This window comes from Perca fluviatilis, chromosome 18 (genome assembly GCF_010015445.1).
Source record: "Perca fluviatilis chromosome 18, GENO_Pfluv_1.0, whole genome shotgun sequence".
In the NCBI taxonomy this organism is placed as follows: domain Eukaryota; kingdom Metazoa; phylum Chordata; class Actinopteri; order Perciformes; family Percidae; genus Perca; species Perca fluviatilis.
In genome coordinates this window covers 3,820,875-3,839,896 of record NC_053129.1, presented here as the reverse complement: position 1 = coordinate 3,839,896, position 19,022 = coordinate 3,820,875, and the positions used below count along the sequence as shown (strand labels likewise).

At 41.5% G+C, this 19,022-nt stretch overlaps 2 protein-coding genes and 1 long non-coding RNA gene across 9 annotated transcripts in view; 1 reads left to right on the top strand and 2 right to left on the bottom strand.

Moving 5' to 3' along the window:
• Nucleotides 1-25: 25 nt before the first annotated feature.
• Nucleotides 26-6,251, bottom strand: rpl7l1 (ribosomal protein L7-like 1). The gene is made up of 6 exons (XM_039782448.1): nt 6,119-6,251; nt 5,599-5,707; nt 5,341-5,504; nt 4,858-4,995; nt 4,661-4,770; nt 26-773 (listed from the first exon to the last, which is right to left on the bottom strand). Exons 1-6 carry the CDS (start codon nt 6,130-6,132, stop codon nt 565-567), a joined length of 744 nt encoding a protein of 247 aa, XP_039638382.1. The 5' UTR covers nt 6,133-6,251; the 3' UTR covers nt 26-564.
• A 7,767-nt stretch (nt 6,252-14,018) lies between these two features.
• On the bottom strand, nt 14,019-17,081 carry LOC120547057. The gene is made up of 2 exons (XR_005637024.1): nt 16,957-17,081; nt 14,019-14,603 (listed from the first exon to the last, which is right to left on the bottom strand). It is a non-coding gene; the product is annotated as an uncharacterized LOC120547057 (long non-coding RNA).
• The window catches only part of ankrd6b (ankyrin repeat domain 6b), a 49,744-nt gene continuing 47,705 nt past the window's right edge, over nt 16,984-19,022 (top strand). For 3 of the 7 annotated variants that reach the window (XM_039782441.1, XM_039782440.1, XM_039782432.1), the window contains exon 1: nt 16,984-17,120. The gene's annotated coding sequence lies outside the window, so the exon portion shown is untranslated. The remainder of the gene's footprint in view (nt 17,121-19,022) is intronic. The other 4 variants (XM_039782436.1, XM_039782434.1, XM_039782433.1 and 1 more) reach the window with 2 other exon arrangements.

The following is a 19,022-nucleotide window of genomic DNA, read 5'->3' as shown; positions in this document are numbered from 1 at the left end:
TGTGTCAAACATGTTAGTTATCAAATACTGAATCATTTATTTTATTAAATCAGTTATTGTAAAAACAAAGTGTGTTAACAATGAATCATAAATCAGATACAGACTTTCACACTGACAAGACAACTGAATGGAGTAAAGCTGAGTGCTGCAGGCGGCTCCGGCAGGCAGGACAGCCCGTCCTAATTATTCAATCACTGCATATTGTATGCAGTGAGCGTTGATCCATTCCTATGACAACCTGAGGAATATTATGTGGAGCAACTAAGCACCCTTTAACACAACATATTTTACATTTCGCAAGTGATTCAAAGTATTGTTACATTTCACCAGAGAGCACACCTGCTCCCATCAGTCCGGGGTCAGAGGCCCTACATGATGTTCTACTTCAAACCTGAGTCAAAGAGACTCCACTTTAGGTCCTGCTGACGTCTCCCAGCGTGTAACCAGATGTGTATATTAAAATAGGACTCTGCCAAAGGAACAATTCGTTGTCAGCATTTGCTCCTTAAGAAATGCAGCATGGTTAAAGATGCTGCCGAGTGTCCAGGTTGCGTGTGTTCCTCCTCAGTTCAGTAGTCTGATGATGGAGTTAATGTCTGTGTTGCGAAACCCAGGGTTCCCCAGGTCCTTCAGGAGCCCAGCCTTATCCCTGGCAGCATGGCGAGCCACTGACAGCTTGAAAGGCAACAGGAAGTTGTTGGCTGCCCGGAAGCCCTTACCAACAGAGTAGATCTCGTGAATCAGGTCCTCCAGACAGATGATGCCGTGTTTACCTGAGAAACGAGAAGAGGAGGGGGGAGATGGGAAGGACACGCTCAACACCAGCTGTAGTATTCATATACCTCCCATACAACTCATCTGCTTCCACACAGTACTTCAAATTATAGAAATACAGAGAATAGAACGGACAAACTGTTTGCCGTGGTAATTCGTCTAGTCCAGGAGGAAATGGCGACTGTCGTTGGTATGGTGACAAGTGTCACACTCACTCCTTGTATCATTTAATGAATACAATTTGAAATCTTAGCAATCCTCAATTCCCCTCTAGCAGCAAGAGAGCAGACACAGAAGACTCCGAATGCTTGGCTGCACGATATGAGGGAAAAATGCGATAAGGTTGTTGAACATCGCAATGATAATATTACCTGTGATACATAAAGATATTGTAGTCTCCTCATTTCTGCTGCTTTCAGTATTGTGCAAAAATACAGCAAATTGCTTGTTGAATTAAAAAGAAAAATTCCAACATTTCACTGAACAAATTGAACATAAAAAGCACCATTAAAAAATGACAGTTACATTTTAAAGTAGTTTTCTACTGATATTCTTTCAACTTACAAAAAAAAAAAATCTGAGTGTCTTTCGCAGTATGTTGCTGCCTTTCGTGATGTGTGTATTGCGCAAGTTGATATCGCGATAACTAATAACTATAAAAACAATATATTGTGCAGCTCTAGTTTCTACAGAGGTTTATGTGGAAGTTAAGCGCGCTCAGGTCACGGTCAGGTCTTTGCGCAATGGCACGGTAACGCGAAAAAAGCGACGCGTGACCATCCTGCGCGAATATCAAAAAAAAAAATTCTGACGGATGGTGGTTATTAAAGTTTTTTTTCGGGGGGGGGAGAAGAGAGGGGGGGGAAAAAAGACGGAGAGGATTTTTTGTGAATGGGAATGTCATGCTGCGCTCCAAATCTCTTTTTTATGTGTCAGTCTGTACAGCTGCTGCCCTCACTAAGTACATACTGTTGCATGCAGTCTGCACAATATCAGGACATACCAATTCATAAACTTGAACTTTGACCTTATTGGTGATATTTGTTGTGCAAAGGATTGTGGGCCAAAAAAGCCAGAAAAGCATGCTGGCGTGTATAATGTGAGCAGATGCAGCAGGACATCCTGGTAGGGATGGAACTACACACTCTACACACCATTGGATCAGTGTCCAAAACTAAAAAAAAAAAAAAAAAAAAAACTGACTAACCAGCCATGTTGGCTGGGAAATGAAAAAAATCCACAGGCCAAGTATATCTTTTTAACATACATCACAAAATGCCCTGCTGGTAGGGATGGATAGGAGTCACCGTTCACTTACAATAAGACAGTAGTACAACAAAAATATGGTGTTTTTTGAAAATTAAACCTATTCTGATATAACCTCTAAATTAGGGCTGAACGATTTTTGAAAATAATCTAATTGCGATTTTTTCTCCAAATATTGCGATTCGATATTCGATTATTTTTTTAAGCTCTTTGTCTTCTGTATTATTCAACAAAGACAAACAATAAATCATTGTATAGTATGAACAACACACAATTACACACTAGACAGTTAAATAAGTAAAAACACATACATATACATATATATACACATACATACATACATACATTTTTTTACAGTGCACAGAGAGGAGCTGCCTCCAGCCCCTCCCCCTCGTGAAGTTGCGTGCCGACACCGTCAACACTGCACTTGCTCAGAGAGGCTATCGTTACGTTAGTTGCTGTGGTCTTGCCGTGGGATTAACTGTACTAATAAAACCGTTGAAACACCGCGGCCACGCTGCTGTGAAAGCTCCCCAAACTGTCATTTATCAGTCTGATTGTTACCCCTCTCAGTGGCAGCTCCTCCACCCATATCTTTATATCTTTATAACGGAGCTAACCGCTAACCGGAGCTAACCGCTAATCAGAGCTAGCTCGTTGCCAACCGAGCCTTCAGTTCTGCGTGCCTGTATCCATTAACTGCATGTATGGACTCGAGCCCAAACAAAACCCTTCATTTTATTAAAATGGCTGTAAAAGTTTTAAACTTCAACTCAGAATTGTTTGAATGACAGAGATCAGCTCAAGGTACAGTGTAGCGTTAGCGTGCTAAGTTGATGCTTTCTCTGCGTAGTGCAGACTGATTTGCTCTTGCGAGTCATCAAATCGAGACCAAATCGCAGCCTTTGCGATTAGGAAATCGCGTTTTAACATATCGCGATATTATCGCAAATGCAATTAATCGTTCAGCCCTACTCTAAATACAATTATGAACCTGAAAAGGAGCATAATATGAGCACTTTAAGATCTTTTTCTGCTGGTGGCTCTATGCTGGACAGCAGAGTGCTAAGTGACATATGCCACTATATCCATATGGACTGGTTGGTTATATTGGCCGTCCTAAACACGCGTATGGTGGATATGGGCTATAGGCTACACACGGTGTGTCGGTCACACAAGCAGGAAAGTGGCTGCGTGGGTCACGACAATGCACAGAACATCAACACCGGTCCAAGCCTGCAGCTGTCTGTGGACACAGAGAGCCGAAAGCTCCTGGACAGGTCAACTGAGACCGTGTTGCCTGCTTGTCGGTTAACATTTCATTTCATTGTGCTTTATTTTAGAAAGCTGGCTGACTCTAAAATACTGGCCAAACAACTAGCCTGAGGTAAATGCTGTTCATCAGTACACAAAAGGGACGTGGGGGTTGGAGTTCCTGTGTGTGTGTGTGTGTGTGAGTGTGTGTGTGTGTGTGAATGTTTGCGTGTGCGTGTCTGCCCCCCTACCAACAGAGCTCCGACATGCAGACAGAGGTACAGAAGAAAGTAGCTTCAGCTTCACCAAAATGAAGACTAAAATAGGGTTGCACGATATTGACAAAATGTGATATTGCAATATCGATTATGAATATTGCAATAGATATTAATTTCGATATTTTTTAAACATATGTAAAATTACGGGAAAACTCATCAAAAAAGATTCATAAAAAATTAAACAAGTTTTCTTACAACACAAGGTTTATTTCAACTGACTGTCATATTGGACTGGTCCAACATGAATAAATAAAGAAAGAAAGAAATAAGGACCATGTCTACAGAACAGGACATGTTCTACTGGTTGGACAGTATGAAATATATAAAGAGAACAGGACATGTTCTAATGTTGGACAGAATGAAATATATAAAGAGAACAGGACATGTTCTAATGTTGGACAGAATGAAATATATAAAGAGAACAGGACATGTTCTACTGGTTGGACAGTATGAAATATATAAAGAGAACAGGACATGTTCTACTGGTTGGACAGTATGAAATATATAAAGAGAACAGGATATGTTCTACTGGTTGGACAGTAGAAAATAAATAAAGAGAACAGGACACAACTTTTCTTTCTCTTCTGATTTGTTCCGTTTTGTTGTCTATCAATTTCTTCACTCACTGTCAAAACATGCACGCACGTGGTACGCTCCATAGGGTCATGTAGTGGCCCCGTGCACTGACGTGCACAAACATGTGCAAGTGGCACAGTAACTGGCCAATGAAACATGATCATTACAGCGTTTCAAGCTCTACATCAAACACAGCGTAAGCCACACAGCCAACGGACGGGACGCAGCACTCCACAAAATAAACTAAATATTGCATACTTATCAAGACACTTTTGATATTTTGCGATAACGATAGAGATATCTTGCACCCCTAACTGAAAAACAGAACTATAGCGGTACAAACATTTACTCGTCAAGATTTACTCTCCAAACGGAAAATGTACCTGCATTTGTCACCTGCAGAGTGTTAATTTTGGACCCTGGATAGGAAATATGGAAATATACTGTATGTATTTAATATGGATTCAGCTGATTGCAAGTTTAGGTTCATTGACACGAGTGAAGAGACTTACCCATGTGCGTCTCAATTAAAGTGTTGTCTGTGAGAGGAACTCTCCTCCGACCAACCCTGGTCTGCCCTCTCTTCAGAATGAGCTCACGAACAGACTTCAAGTTGGGAAATCTGTTGGAAAAATTACCATGGGTTTATGACACACACAACCAACCTGACACATCTGATCTTAGCCCCAGCTGTTGAGGAGTCACTCACCCCCAGGCCACGTAAGGCTCCAGCACCTTCATCATGGCCACAGAGGTCTTGTTGATTCTGACGAAGGCCCCGCTGAAGATCTTCCTCAGCCTCAACATCTGGACCACCTTCATCACTTTGGGACTGACACCTTTAACCCTAACAGGAGAGGATCATCCATGTTGACCAAACAGGAATAGTGTTTCGTTATGCACATTTTTAAATCTTCAGTCAGTTCAGTTACAGACAACTTGCTTCCAGCACATATTGTCAGAATAAAGTCAGGAAAAGCCCCAGGAGCTAGTAACACACCTTTGACAGAAAAGGAAAAGATGGCAATGCAATCCCAGCTAAAGTCACACAGGGCTCTGTAGCACACAGTACGAAGCCGGCTTTAAAAGTAGGAACATCTCTTCTACTGAGATGGATGCAAACACTGGCGACCACTTTGAGCTTTTCATGAACAGCTCACGTTAGAAGCTCGGTCTGAGTCAGAGTACTCACTCTCTGATGCGGACGGCAAAGGCGAGCCTGTTCTTGGCAGGAGGCAGAGGGGGGGGCGGCCTGTGCTCAGACCTCCGGATGCGAGTTTCATCCCGATGACCCTTGTGGCTGTCTTTCAAGAAGTCTTCCAAACGCTTGAACTTCAATGGTTTGCCTTTAGATACCTGGCATAGAACAGAACACCACATGTCAGTAGACAGCAGTGGGGAGAGATGGGTACATGTGGTCCAATGCCCCCACCTGGACATGACCACTCACCTTTCTCTTCTCAAGCAGCGCACGCTTGGCCTCAGTGGCTTTGATAGCCTGGTACGCCTTCCTCTTCTTCAGGAGATACTCCGGAACTAACTTGATTACTTTCTTCGATCTGACACACACACACACACACACACACACACACACACACACACACACACACACACACACACACACACACACACACACACGTCAATCAGTCAGCTTCATGCGGCTGAGCTTAACTTCTGTTATGATTTAACACTAGAAATCAAACTGAAATTAAGTGATGCCAACTCAGTCCGTGAACATGGCATCAGCTGCCTGTTAGCTAGCTAACTAACTAGCTAACTAACTAACTAACGTTAATACAAGTAATGTTAACATTCCATGTGAGAAAGTGCGTTTTCTAACCACGGGCCCGGTAAATACGGGCCTGGATGTAAGCAGTAAAACAGCGCCTTCTTAAAAAGACTGGAAATAAACCAACTGTCTGTAAAGAAAGAACGGATGGACGTAGATATCATTTAAAACAAATACATACTCAGCTTCGGCCATGATGAAATCGGGAGACTTGCCCGTCGCTCGGAGATGATGTCACATCCACATCATCATCATCATCATCTTCTTCTTCTTCTTCTTCAGTTGCTTGTTTAACGGCGGATGCGGACTAACTTAGCGCACTACCGCCACCCTCCAGATAAATTGTGCATGATCATCACTGTGGCTTACATCCTTGAAAATACTGTAGCCTGCAAGCTACAAAACAAAAAAAAATAAAAAAAAATTTAATAAAACATTTATAGAAATAACCCTATATTCTGTCAATGAGTCCAGTGTTCTTTAAAAATGCAAGCATATACTTTATTACTCTATGATCAGAGCCCTTAGACAAAAGCTCTCTAAGAATAAAACTTTCCCTACTGCCCTCTATTTTCCTTTTCATAAAAACCCTTTCTCTATTAAATTTCCTACACATCATAAAGACGTGTTCCACTGTCTCTGGCACATTACATATCTCGCAATTTCCTGTATTATGTTTTCCTATTAACTGTAATGTTTTGTTTAGTCTAGTATGCCCTATTCTCATTCTTGTATAAATTCCCTCTTCTTTTCGACACCTTAATACTAAACGACCCAGACCAACCTCAGGATTTACAATGTAAAAATCCCTCCCTTTATCTTCCCTGTCCCATTTATCTTGCCACAACTTTTTAACATGTTTTTTAATTATTGACTTAGCCTCTGATTTTGATATTTTACACTGAATAGATATATTTGTCGCTTTCAAAGCCTGTTTAGCAAACTTGTCTGCCAACTCATTACCAACCATACCTACATGAGCCGGAACCCAAACAAACTTTACATGCGTCCCCCCATTTTGAATACTATGCAGCAACATCAATATCTCACACACAATATCAGACCTTTCACATGAGTTACCTGATTTAATATTTTCTAAGGCTGACAACGAGTCTGAGCATATCTTATCGGTTTACTTTGCTCTACCCACTGCAATGCCATCACAATAGCTATCAACTCTGCTGAAAACACTGATAAATGATCTGAAACTCTTGCAGAAAACTTAATATCAAACTCTGGTATATGCAATTGCCACTTTCCCTGTATCTGGTTGCTTTGACCCATCAGTAAAAATTTGCACATACCCATAATAGTTATCCACATACCTCATAGCCATTTGTCCACTATCCCCCTTATAATTTTTTATCTTTTCATGCAAAGTTATATCAGCATCTGGAACCGGTAGCAGCCACGGCGGGTGCGGTGGATAGACTACAGATGGACCAAATTCGAAATGTTCTACAGCCGCTTGCTTTACCTTTTCATGTAGACTTGCACTAAACGTCTCTCTCTTACTTTTTGCCTGCTCCCATGTTGAAATGAGGACACTTTTAGTTGGATGGTCTTCCATCTGTCCTTTTAGATGAACAAAATATGACAGTGACATTTGCAGCCGTCTCAACTCAAATGGCATTTCTCCTACTTCAACCTGAAGCGCTGATATAGGGGAGGTTCTCATGGCTCCTGAACATATCCGGAGGGCTGAACCCTGAATAACATCAAGCTTCTTTAATTCAGACTTTGCAGCAGACCCATAAGCCACACACCCGAAATCAACAATAGATCTAATTAATCCCACGTATAATCTTTTCATTGAAGTCATATCTGCTCCCCACTCCTTATTGCACAAGCACCTAATTATATTAATGACTTTTTTACACTTGTTAACTATCTTTTCAATATGATTATGCCAGGTAAGCTTAGAATCTAAAAAGCATACCTAAAAATCTCACACATTTTACTCTTTCTAAATCTCTACCATACAATTGCAACGTAAACCTTTCTTCAATTTTTTTAAACGAGAAAAACACTACCTTGGTTTTCTCAACAGAGAACCTGAATCCCCATTTCCCAGCCCATTCTTCTACACAGTCGATAGCTTTTTGCAAATTTTTAACAATGAATTGAACATTTCTACCCCTTTTCCATCACATCTTCTTCTTTTTCTTCTTCTTTTTTATGGTTTATTGGCGGTTGGCAAACCAACTTAAAGCTGCATTACCGCCACCAACTGGACTGGAGTGTAAACGAGAGATACATGTAGAAAAAAAACAAAAAAAAAAACTAAATCCTCTTTACTAAATACATTTCTCTTACAAACTTAATAATATAGTGATATACTGAGAGAGGGTAATAAATAAATGTGACATTATGAAATAAAAGTCCCTCCAAGTATATCGAGAGGTTTCCAAAGTAATTTCAGCCTGGCCTGAAAGCAACTCTGGCAGTGGTAGCCTACAGTATACTGGCACTGCTGCATTGGAAATGGCAACATCTGGTCTCTGAATATAAAAAACAGGCCTTTTTTATTTCTATTTTCAAGTGATTTTAGTTTGTGTTATTCAATTTTCAATTCAATTCAATTTTATTTATAGTATCAAATCATAACATAAGTTATCTCGAGACACTTTACAGATAGAGTAGGTCTAGACCACACTCTATAATTTACAAAGCCCCAACAATTCCAACAATTCCAGTAATTCCCTCAAGAGCAAGCAGTGCGACAGTGGCGAGGAAAAACTCCCTCTTGGGAAGAAACCTCGGACAGACCCAGGCTCTTGGTAGGCGGTGTCTGACGAGCCGGTTGGGGGTGTGATGAACAGTGGAGATAGTAGTCACATTAATAATGGAACAGTGACTGGATGTAGCAGGAAGCTGCAGGGTTCAGCAGGACGCAGCATGACATTGCAGGGCATCGCTGAGCTCAGCAGGGAGTGCAGCAGGACCACGGCAACAGCTGCAACCAGGATCTTGGTGCCAACGTTCTCCAAGGAAATACGCTGGGGGAAAAAAGCATAAGGACTCCGGGGAGTAAACTCCCCAGAAGCTAGGATTAGTAACAAGCATTTCTGGGACGGGCTGCACACAAATAGTAATAGTAATAGTAACAGTAATAGAAACAGTAATAGAAAGGGAGAGGAGAGAGCAGCTCAGTGTGTCAAAGGAAGGAAGTCCCCCGGCAGTCTAGAACTATAACAGCGTAACTATAACCGGTAACTAAGAGAGACAGGTCATAAGGAGAGGTAGCTTTTTCGGGCTTAGAACTCTCCCCCTGCCGGATCTGGCTTGGCTGGCCTGCCTCCCTCTACTTTGTTATGTATTATTAATCTAACAATTATGAAGAGAAGCAGTTGGGCCAGTTAGGTGAACACTGCAACTCCTCACTCCCTAACTATAAGCTTTATCAAATAGGAGAGTTTTAAGTTCATTCTTGAATGAGGTGACAGTTTCTGCCCCCGAACCCAGATCGGAGCTGGTTCCATAGGAGAGGAGCCTGATAACTGAAGGCTCTAGCTCCCATTCTACTTTTAGAGACTCTAGGTACCACCAGTAACTCTGCATTCTGGGAGCGCAGTGCTCTAGGTGGACAATAGGGTATTAGGAGCTCTTCTAGATATGATGGTGCTAGACCATTTAGAGCTTTGTAGGTCAAGAGAAGGACTTTAAACTCAATCCTGGATTCAACAGGAAGCCAATGCAGAGAAGCTAATACAGGAGAAATATGATCTCTTTTCTTAGTTCTTGTGAGAACACGCTGCAGCATTCTGGATCAGCTGGAGAGTCTTAAGAGACTTATTTGAGCAACCTGACAGTAGGGAATTACAATAGTCCAGCCTGGAAGTAACAAATGCATGGACTAGTTTTTCAGCGTCGTTTTGAGACAGGATATTCCTAATTTTGGCAATGTTACGAAGATGAAAAAAGGCTGTTCTTGAGGTTTGTTTTAGATTGGCATTAAAGGATATATCCTGATCAAAGATAACTCCTAAATTTCTAACAGTGGTGCTGGAGGCCAGGGCAACACCATCCAGAGTAGCTATATCTCTAGATAATGAAGTTCGGAGGTGTTTAGGGCCCAGCACAATAACTTCAGTTTTGTTAGGGTTTAACATCAGAAAATTATAGGTCATCCAGGATTTTATATCCTTAATGCACGCTTGAAATTTAGCTAGCTGACTGGTTTCGTCTGGTTTGATTGACAAGTATAATTGGGTGTCATCCGCATAACAGTGAAAGTTAATTGAGTGTTTTCTAATAATATTGCCTAGAGGAAGCATATATAAGGAGAATAGAATTGGTCCAAGCACTGAGCCTTGAGGAACCCCATGGCTAACTTTAGCGGCACTTGGAGGATTTATCATTAACATTCACAAATTGAGATCGATCAGAGAAATAGGACCTAAACCAACTCAGAGCAATTCCTTTAATGCCAACCAAGTGTTCCAATCTCTGTAACAGGATTGAATGGTCAATAGTGTCAAATGCAGCACTAAGATCTAGTAAAACAAGAATGGAGACAAGACCTTTGTCTGCGCAGTTAAAAGGTCGTTAGTAATTTTCACCAGTGCCGTCTCTGTGCTATGATTCTTTCTAAATCCTGATTGAAAGTCATCAAATAAACTATTGCTATGTAGAAAACCACATAACTGATTAGCAACCACCTTCTCAAGGATCTTGGATAGAAAGGGAAGGTTAGATATAGGTCTATAGTTTGCTAAGACCTCAGGATCCAGGGTGGGTTTTTTCAGAAGAGGTTTTATCACAGCTACTTTAAATGACTGTGGTACATAACCTGTTAATAGAGACATATTGATCATATCTAGTAATGAAGTGTTAACCACAGGTAATGCTTCTTTGAGTAGTCTCGTTGGGATGGGGTCCAAGAGACAGGTAGATGGCTTAGCTGAGGATATCTTTAACATTAATTGTTGAAGGTCTATAGGATAAAAGCAGTCTAAGTATATGTCGAGACTAGTCTTTATTTCTAACGACTCTGCGTTTAAAGGTGAACCGTTAGAAGTTGAGTGTAAAAGGTGATGAATTTTATCTCTAATTGTTGTAATTTTATCATTGAAGAAGCTCATGAAGTCATCACTACTCAGAGCTAGAGGAATAGATGGCTCAGTAGAGCTGTGGCTATCTGTCAGCCTGGCGACAGTGCTGAAAAGAAACCTTGGGTTGTTCTTGTTTTCTTCTATTAGTGATGAGTAATAGTCTCGTTATATGAAATAGAAAATGAAAATCTAAAAATATTTTAAATTTCTCACATCCCCAATCCCCCACATTGACCAAAAAACGCCTTTTACTTCAATTTCAATTTTTGTATTTTAAAACGATAATCAAATAACCATTCGTTTTTTGTTTTTTAATACCTGTTTATGAAATGAAAATCGAATGACCAAAATATACACTGACCGAAAAGGTATGGTGGTCTGACTTACTGAGTGTCTGAAAAAGGTCTCTCTGGGTGCTGTATTCCTTGCAATGAATTAGAATGTGTTCAACAGTGTCAGGCTGGTGACAGTATGCACATTTTCCAGTAGAATGTTTGCCTAGCTTATATAATGAATAATTAAGACCTGTATGGCCAATTCTGAGATGAGTAATGATATTTTCTTGCCTACGTTTAAAACCCACCTTCCTCCCATCACCAACACGTCTGTATTGTAAAGATGCCTTCCTGTTTCACTAAAGTTCCAGTACTCCTACCAAGTTGTTTGTGAATATGTCCTGATGAATGTTTGAACTTCTGGGACTGCTGGACTCTACTGCTGGACTGACTCTATTTCTGGACTCTACTGCTGGACTATCTACTGCTGGACTGACTCTACTGCTAGACTGACTCTACTTCTAGACTCTACTGCTGGACTGACTCTACTGCTGGACTGACTCTACTGCTGGACTCTACTGCTGGACTGACTCTACTTCTGGACTCTACTGCTGGACTGACTATACTTCTGGACTCTACTGCTGGACTGATTCTACTGCTGGACTGACTCTAGTGCTGGACTGACTCTACTTCTAGACTCTACTGCTGGACTGACTCTACTGCTGGACTCTACTACTGGACTGACTATACTTCTGGACTCTACTGCTGGACTATCTACTGCTGGACTGACTCTACTGCTGGACTGACTCTACTGCTGGACTCTACTGCTGGACTGACTCTACTTCTGGACTCTACTGCTGGACTGACTATACTTCTGGACTCTACTGCTGGACTATCTACTGCTGGACTGACTCTACTGCTAGACTGACTCTACTTCTAGACTCTACTGCTGGACTGACTCTACTGCTGGACTGACTCTACTGCTGGACTCTACTGCTGGACTGACTCTACTTCTGGACTCTACTGCTGGACTGACTCTACTTCTGGACTCTACTGCTGGACTGATTCTACTGCTGGACTGACTCTAGTGCTGGACTGACTCTACTGCTGGACTCTACTGCTTGACTGACTCTACTGCTGGACTCTACTACTGGACTGATTCTACTGCTGGACTGACTCTACTGCCGGACTCTACTGCTGGACTGACTCTACTGCTGGACTGTACTACTGGACTGATTCTACTGCTGGACTGACTCTACTGCTGGACTCTACTGCTGGACTGACTCTACTGCTGGACTCTACTACTGGACTGATTCTACTGCTGGACTGACTCTACTGTTGGACTCTACTGCTGGACTGATTCTACTGCTGGACTCTACTACTGGACTGATTCTACTGCTGGACTGACTCTACTGCTGGACTCTACTACTGGACTGATTCTACTGCTGGACTCTACTACTGGACTGATTCTACTGCTGGACTGACTCTACTGCTGGACTCTACTGCTGGACTGACTCTACTGCTGGAATCTACTACTGGACTGATTCTACTGCTGGACTGACTCTACTGTTGGACTCTACTACTGGACTGATTCTACTGCTGGACTGACTCTACTGCTGGACTCTACTACTGGACTGATTCTACTGCTGGACTGTACTACTGGACTGATTCTACTGCTGGACTGATTCTACTGCTGGACTGTACTACTGGACTGATTCTACTGCTGGACATATTCTACTGCTGGACTATACTACTGGACTGATTCTACTGCTGGACTGACTCTACTGCTGGACTCTACTGCTGGACTGACTCTATTTCTGGACTCTACTGCTGGACTGACTCTACTGCTGTGCCTGATGAATAAATAAAATATAACGAGTCTGTACACACTGCCACCAGGATATCCAAACAGAATTACATTTCCTATGTACATGTCCCAAATATGAAGACTTAAGAACCAAATATTTCCAAAAATTTGAAAAACATATACCAGGCTTCACTACCTACACTGAGGACAAAAAGCTTCCTTTTTTATTAGGGGAAGATAAAAACACGGCATGGCTAGCAGCTAAATATGTCTTCTCCTGCCACAATACAAGGACCAATAAATAGAGAATTGTATATATAATCATTTTTATTTTTCTATTCTTTTGTTTATTTGTATTCTTTTTTTAAATATATATTATTGTTTCAACGTACCCTTTGAGGGACATGCACATAATTTTTTTAGTATCTTCATTTATATCATAATTATCCTGTTTACTTGTATTAATATCAGATGTATTTACTCCTTGTTGTTGTTTATATGTATGTTTGTATGTATATATACTTTGGCAACACAGATGTATTTTTTGTCATGCCAATAAAGCAACCTGTTTGAAATTGAGAGAGAGGGAGAGAGAGAGAGAGAGAGAGAGAGAGAGAGAGAGAGAGAGAGAGCAGTGGTGCTGTGTATGAAAGAAATCATTTCTGAAAGTTTCACAGTGGTTACGTTCTAAAGCATGGTGAGATAAAATCTGTTGTTGGGTTTTTAGATGAAATGGACAAGCACACAGAGCTGCAGGCTATCTTTTTTCCAAATGACATTAAGATTTGATAAATACATTTCAGAAAGCTCCAAAGTAATTGTAAATGTATTTAGAATACATGCAAGAGTAATGCTATGTGATTGTTTTCACTCCTTTAACCTCTTAAACAGAAATGAACTGGCTAGAGTGACTTGACTTTCATCATAAAAGTCTTGAACCCAGAATTGCTGTGGCTATATATTCTTTACTTTGAGTTTATCACTGCATCACTGAGATGCACATTCATAATGCTTTTAAATTGATCAAATAACTCATTGATTACAATTACAGTGAAAAGTCTATGATACATCCCAGGCTCCATAGATTTTGGAAACTGTGAGTCTGCCAGGCATTGGATTGTACAGTAGGTCACAGCAGCCTTCATCCACGCCCTTCACATGTACCTCTCCTGCAGTCTGTGCTTTATCCTCTCGCTATGAAACCAACACTGGGAACACCTTATCTGTGGGAGGCCGGAGCTCTTTGCATTGTGGATAGATCAGAGCAGCCCTTAGGTTACTGCAGCACATTCCTCTGACTCAGTGATGTTTAGGTGTCAGCAGAAGAATCATCAACTGACAGTATTACTGCAGACAATCCCTGCTTCTCCAATATCTGGTTCCATTCTTTGGCGATCTTGTCTTAGGTTGACAGCAGATGAAGAAGAGCACAAAGAGAAGAGAGTGAAACATCCAGCCTGCTGCAGTCACACCCTTCTTCTCCAGGACGGGGCCCCATTCTGCTCTCCGGGGCTTGGGGGCCAGCCAGTACTGTAGAAGGAGACACATAGTCACATAGCAGGGACTTGCCATGATGTCACCATCGTAGATTTGCTTTTTTGTTACCCCCTCTAACTCCCGGATGCTCCCAGGTCTGTGCTGCAGGCTCTAGTGGTCTCTGAGCAAGATTATTTAAAATGGAGTACGGCAATACATAGTGGTAGTGAGCGTTTCTTCTAAAAGTTATTTATGAAAACAAAATAGAGGTTGATGGAACTTACAGCTCTATTACAAAAAGAAGCACAACCACAAATATAAGTGTAAACGCACATTATGTAACATGTACTACAATAACAGCAGTTTGGAATTACACTTTAAAGGGGCGCTCCACTGATTTTACAAATCAAGATCAGTTCTCTTCTCACGTACTACTACTCAGCTTGTTGTATGCAGCATGTCTTCTGTAGCTCTGGAGCAAGTCTGGGATAATAACCCTGATGATGTCATCGGGGGTTATCTGAGCTTGGGCAGGGACAGACTACTACACATTACTAAAAGAAAGTATACAATATGTTATACACTTACCTTTCACACAATTAGCTTACACACTCAAACTCTGAGGCTTTGAGTCTAGTGTGCACTGGAAAAGTGACTAATTTAAGTATACCCAAAAACATCAGTATTGAAATAAATTAGAAAAGGGTGTGACTTGTGAGACAGCTACAGAAAACTGTTGGGGGGAAATGACTATAACATTCCACAGTTGCATTTTGATTGACACTTGTTCGTTTCCTTTTAGTAGAAAGAGGTAGGCTAAGGTACCTTGCTTTTTTGAATACTAACTGCAAAAATAATACTTTTCTATACTGTACATATTGTGTAAAAATGATTCTGTAGGCTAGTATGGATGCATAGCCAACTGACAACTGTGACGTTGCATTAGGCACTACATTGACTGACCCATGGGCACTAAAACCTAACACTCAGTGTATTTCAAACTCTGCAGCAATTTCACCATTCTTTTTAAGAATCTGTCTGCAAGTCCCTAAGATTCATGGAAGTGCAATATTCACTAAGATCTGTTAATGCATCCTCTGAGTTGTTGCAAATCAAATCTGTGCAGCTCTTTGTTATTTGCTTTTTATAATTTTTATTCTTCACATTTTGTTAATTTTAAACAACTCTTGTGAGTATAGGCTAATATAGCAGTTTACATGCCAAATTGTTAATACACTCCATTATGAAAGTATTAGGCTATGGAAACTTGTTTCACTGTCTGGCAAACTACAATGCTTGTAGACCACCGGAGGGAGGGGGGAGAGAGAGATCATTTGAGGAGAAAGTTAAACTGTAGCTGACGTCTTCTTCCTCTCATTTCCCCGTATTGACAAAGTCTGTCCCTGACTCTGTTGACATGCAGATTGGACAGAGAGGGAGGACAAAGACAGAGACAGAGAGAGAGAGAGAGAGAGAGAGAGAGAGAGAGAGAGAGAGAGAAACGTGAGTAAACTTTGGAAAAATAGCCAACAAAATAGCAAATGTCCCAATGTTAACATCAGAAGAGAAGCTGGTAGTTCTCCTAGGAGAAGGGACAGCAGCCCCACTGGCAGCTAAATATGGATCTGCCTGCCCCAACCTGAGGGACTCACCAGCCTGCTATAAGATCCCAACATTACACATTGGTTTGGGATTGTACAGTCATTATATTATACAAAACTGTTAAGTACTATATTGTGTTATGTAATTGTTTTGTAATATAGTGTGTTGTATAACTATCAGTGCAGTATAGAATCTATGTGACACCTACTGTATGTATTTAATATGTGATATGTACTATATGAATTTTCTGTAAACTGCTTTGGCAACATGTTTTCTTTGTTCATGCCAATAAAGCAAATTGAATTGAATTGAGAGAGAGAGAGAGAGAGAGAGAGAGGGAGAGGGAGAGGGAAAGAGAGAGAGAGAGAAACAGAGAGGGAGATAGAGAGGGAGAAAGACAGAGAGAGAGAGAGAGAGGGAGAGAGAGAGAGAGAGAGAGGGGAGAGAGAGAGAGACACAGAGAGAGACAGAGAGAGAGAGAGAGAGAGAGAGAGAGAGAGAGAGAGAGAGAGGGAGAGAGAGAGAGAGAGAGAGGGGAGAGAGAGAGACACAGAGAGAGACAGAGAGAGAGAGAGAGAGAGAGAGAGAGAGAGAGAGAGAGAGGGGGTGGGCGGCAGCAGCAACGGCCGTCAGTGCGTGTGTTTGGTTCACCCCGGAGTTTGCTCTCCTGTCCAACCCCCCAGCTAGGCTAGGCTAGGCCATAGACAGTATATAAGAAGGGCTAGGCTAGGCTAGGCTGCTCCAGCAGGCTGTCGGAGCAGAGAACACCTTCTCCGTCCGAGCGGACACTTTCTTAATTACTGACCGTTTCTCTTCCACGTTAGTCCCTTCTGTGAATCCACTGGATGGCTTATTCGGTTTACATGGCTGCTTTCTGTACTGCGTACTGACGCGACGAGCTCTGCGCTGGGACTCCGCTCACTGCAATTACGTTCCAACTCCCAAAGAAATCTGCGATATTCAAATAATGTAAGTTCCAGCTTATGTAGCCTAGCCTATAGCTTTATGTTAGCCTGTTGTGGTAAATTCATTGACATATATGGGTAAATTAGTTGCGACTGTATGTAGGCTATCGCTGTTTTTAAAGTGCAGTTTGTAGTGACTTTATTTTGCTTTGAAACTTCTGCTCCAGTGATCTCCCAATGGGTTCGTCTTATCACTAATATTAATAATGTTACTGTATGTATGTGTCTGTGCTGCTCACTGAATGAGTGTTCTCAGAACACGAGGAGAGTTAGCCTACTGATTTTACAGAATAATGTATATAAGTAAAGCCCTTACTTTAATAATGTAAAGTAAGGGCTTTGGTCTGGACCAAGTGTGAAATATGTCTGAGAAAAAGAATAAATGAATAAGCAATTCAAAATGAACCAGGACACTGGGTGCATAATAACCTGTGATGTATCTAATGCAAATTAGGCCACAGCCTCTAAAAAAAACAAGAAAATGTGAAAGTGAAATCTCCTCTGCAGCATGGAACTTAGCCTAAGGCTTAACCTAAATATATAAGTCCATAAGGGTCACTTCCAATTGAGTATTTAACAGTTGAAGATATGAGCTGATTGGGAAAGCCGCGTCAGTAATGTGTTATGATGATAATAGCTCAGCACATACACTCAGTGGCAGCCTGAAGGCAGAAGCACTGTTTGATGAAGTGCACATTTATTTGAATGGGATTTGTTTCTGAGGCTCCAGTGTCTTCAGGTGACGTCAGGGCCCATGCAGCCTGGAGGGATACTCACTAAAACCAGGACTCTTTTCATTTCAGGGTGACTTCCTCCACTAAAGATGAACCTAATGAGACAATGTGGAGCTGGAGTTTTCTGAAACCTTTAGAATAATATAGACTGACAAAAAAAGACCTAAAACAAAACCTTAAAGGTGCCCTGCCACATGTATTTCATTACTTTGTGGTGATGTCTGAAGTTCTGCCGTGGACTCTGTAACATTTTTTGTGTAAAAAATGCCTTGGTTACCTTGTTCCATTCCATTCCAGCGTGGTATAGAAAGCCTACAGGAAGACTCAGCTTGATTTCTGCCAGTTGTCATTAATATATAACCAGCTAAGCTGTTTGAATCTGATTGGCTAACAGCTAGCCAATGAGAGCCTGGCTGTCAGAATCCTTTACCCAGCCCAACTGGGCGAGCTAATGAATAGTAATGAGTTCAGGCAATATGATGTCAGACTGACCAGCTGTTGTAATTGGTCTGATTTCTCTGCTTATTTCTGTTGAGTGGCTAGAGCTGACAGAGGAGCTAGCAGTTCATTTTCACATTCACCACATAACACAAACACATATGGACCTGACAGATTTCAAAACATGCAAGTAAAAACAGTTTTGTATGGCAGGGCACCTTTAAGCACATAGTATTCCCCAGTTCTCAGAGGTTCTACAGTATTAGATGGACGTCCCTGCCTGCTAAATGTCCAAATCTTTCAACACAACTAGTTTGTATAATGCAGGTTTTCTGTAGTCTCCAAACCTGTCGGAGTAAAGGCTACCATGTAAAGTAGTCTGGCCTCCAAAGCACGCTGGAGGAAGGTCTGGCTAGTCCACACAGCATTCCTGGATGGAAGGAAAACGTGCTCTGGTTTATTGGCATTTCTTTTGACCAATCACAATCATCTTGGGTGGTTCTAGGCACTGGAGAAAAGCCACGGTGCCTCTGCTAAATAGTCTCAGGAAGGAACTTGTTTTGGTGGAACATGTGGACGTTCAAAAGTAGTTTTAGTCGTGCAACAGAAAACTCTGATTGGACAGATAGTCTAGCTAGCTGTCTGGATTTACTCTGCAGAGATCTGAGGAGCAGTTAACCATAGTCCTCACAAATCCACCGGAGGTTAGAACGCCAACACAAAGGAAGCCCAAG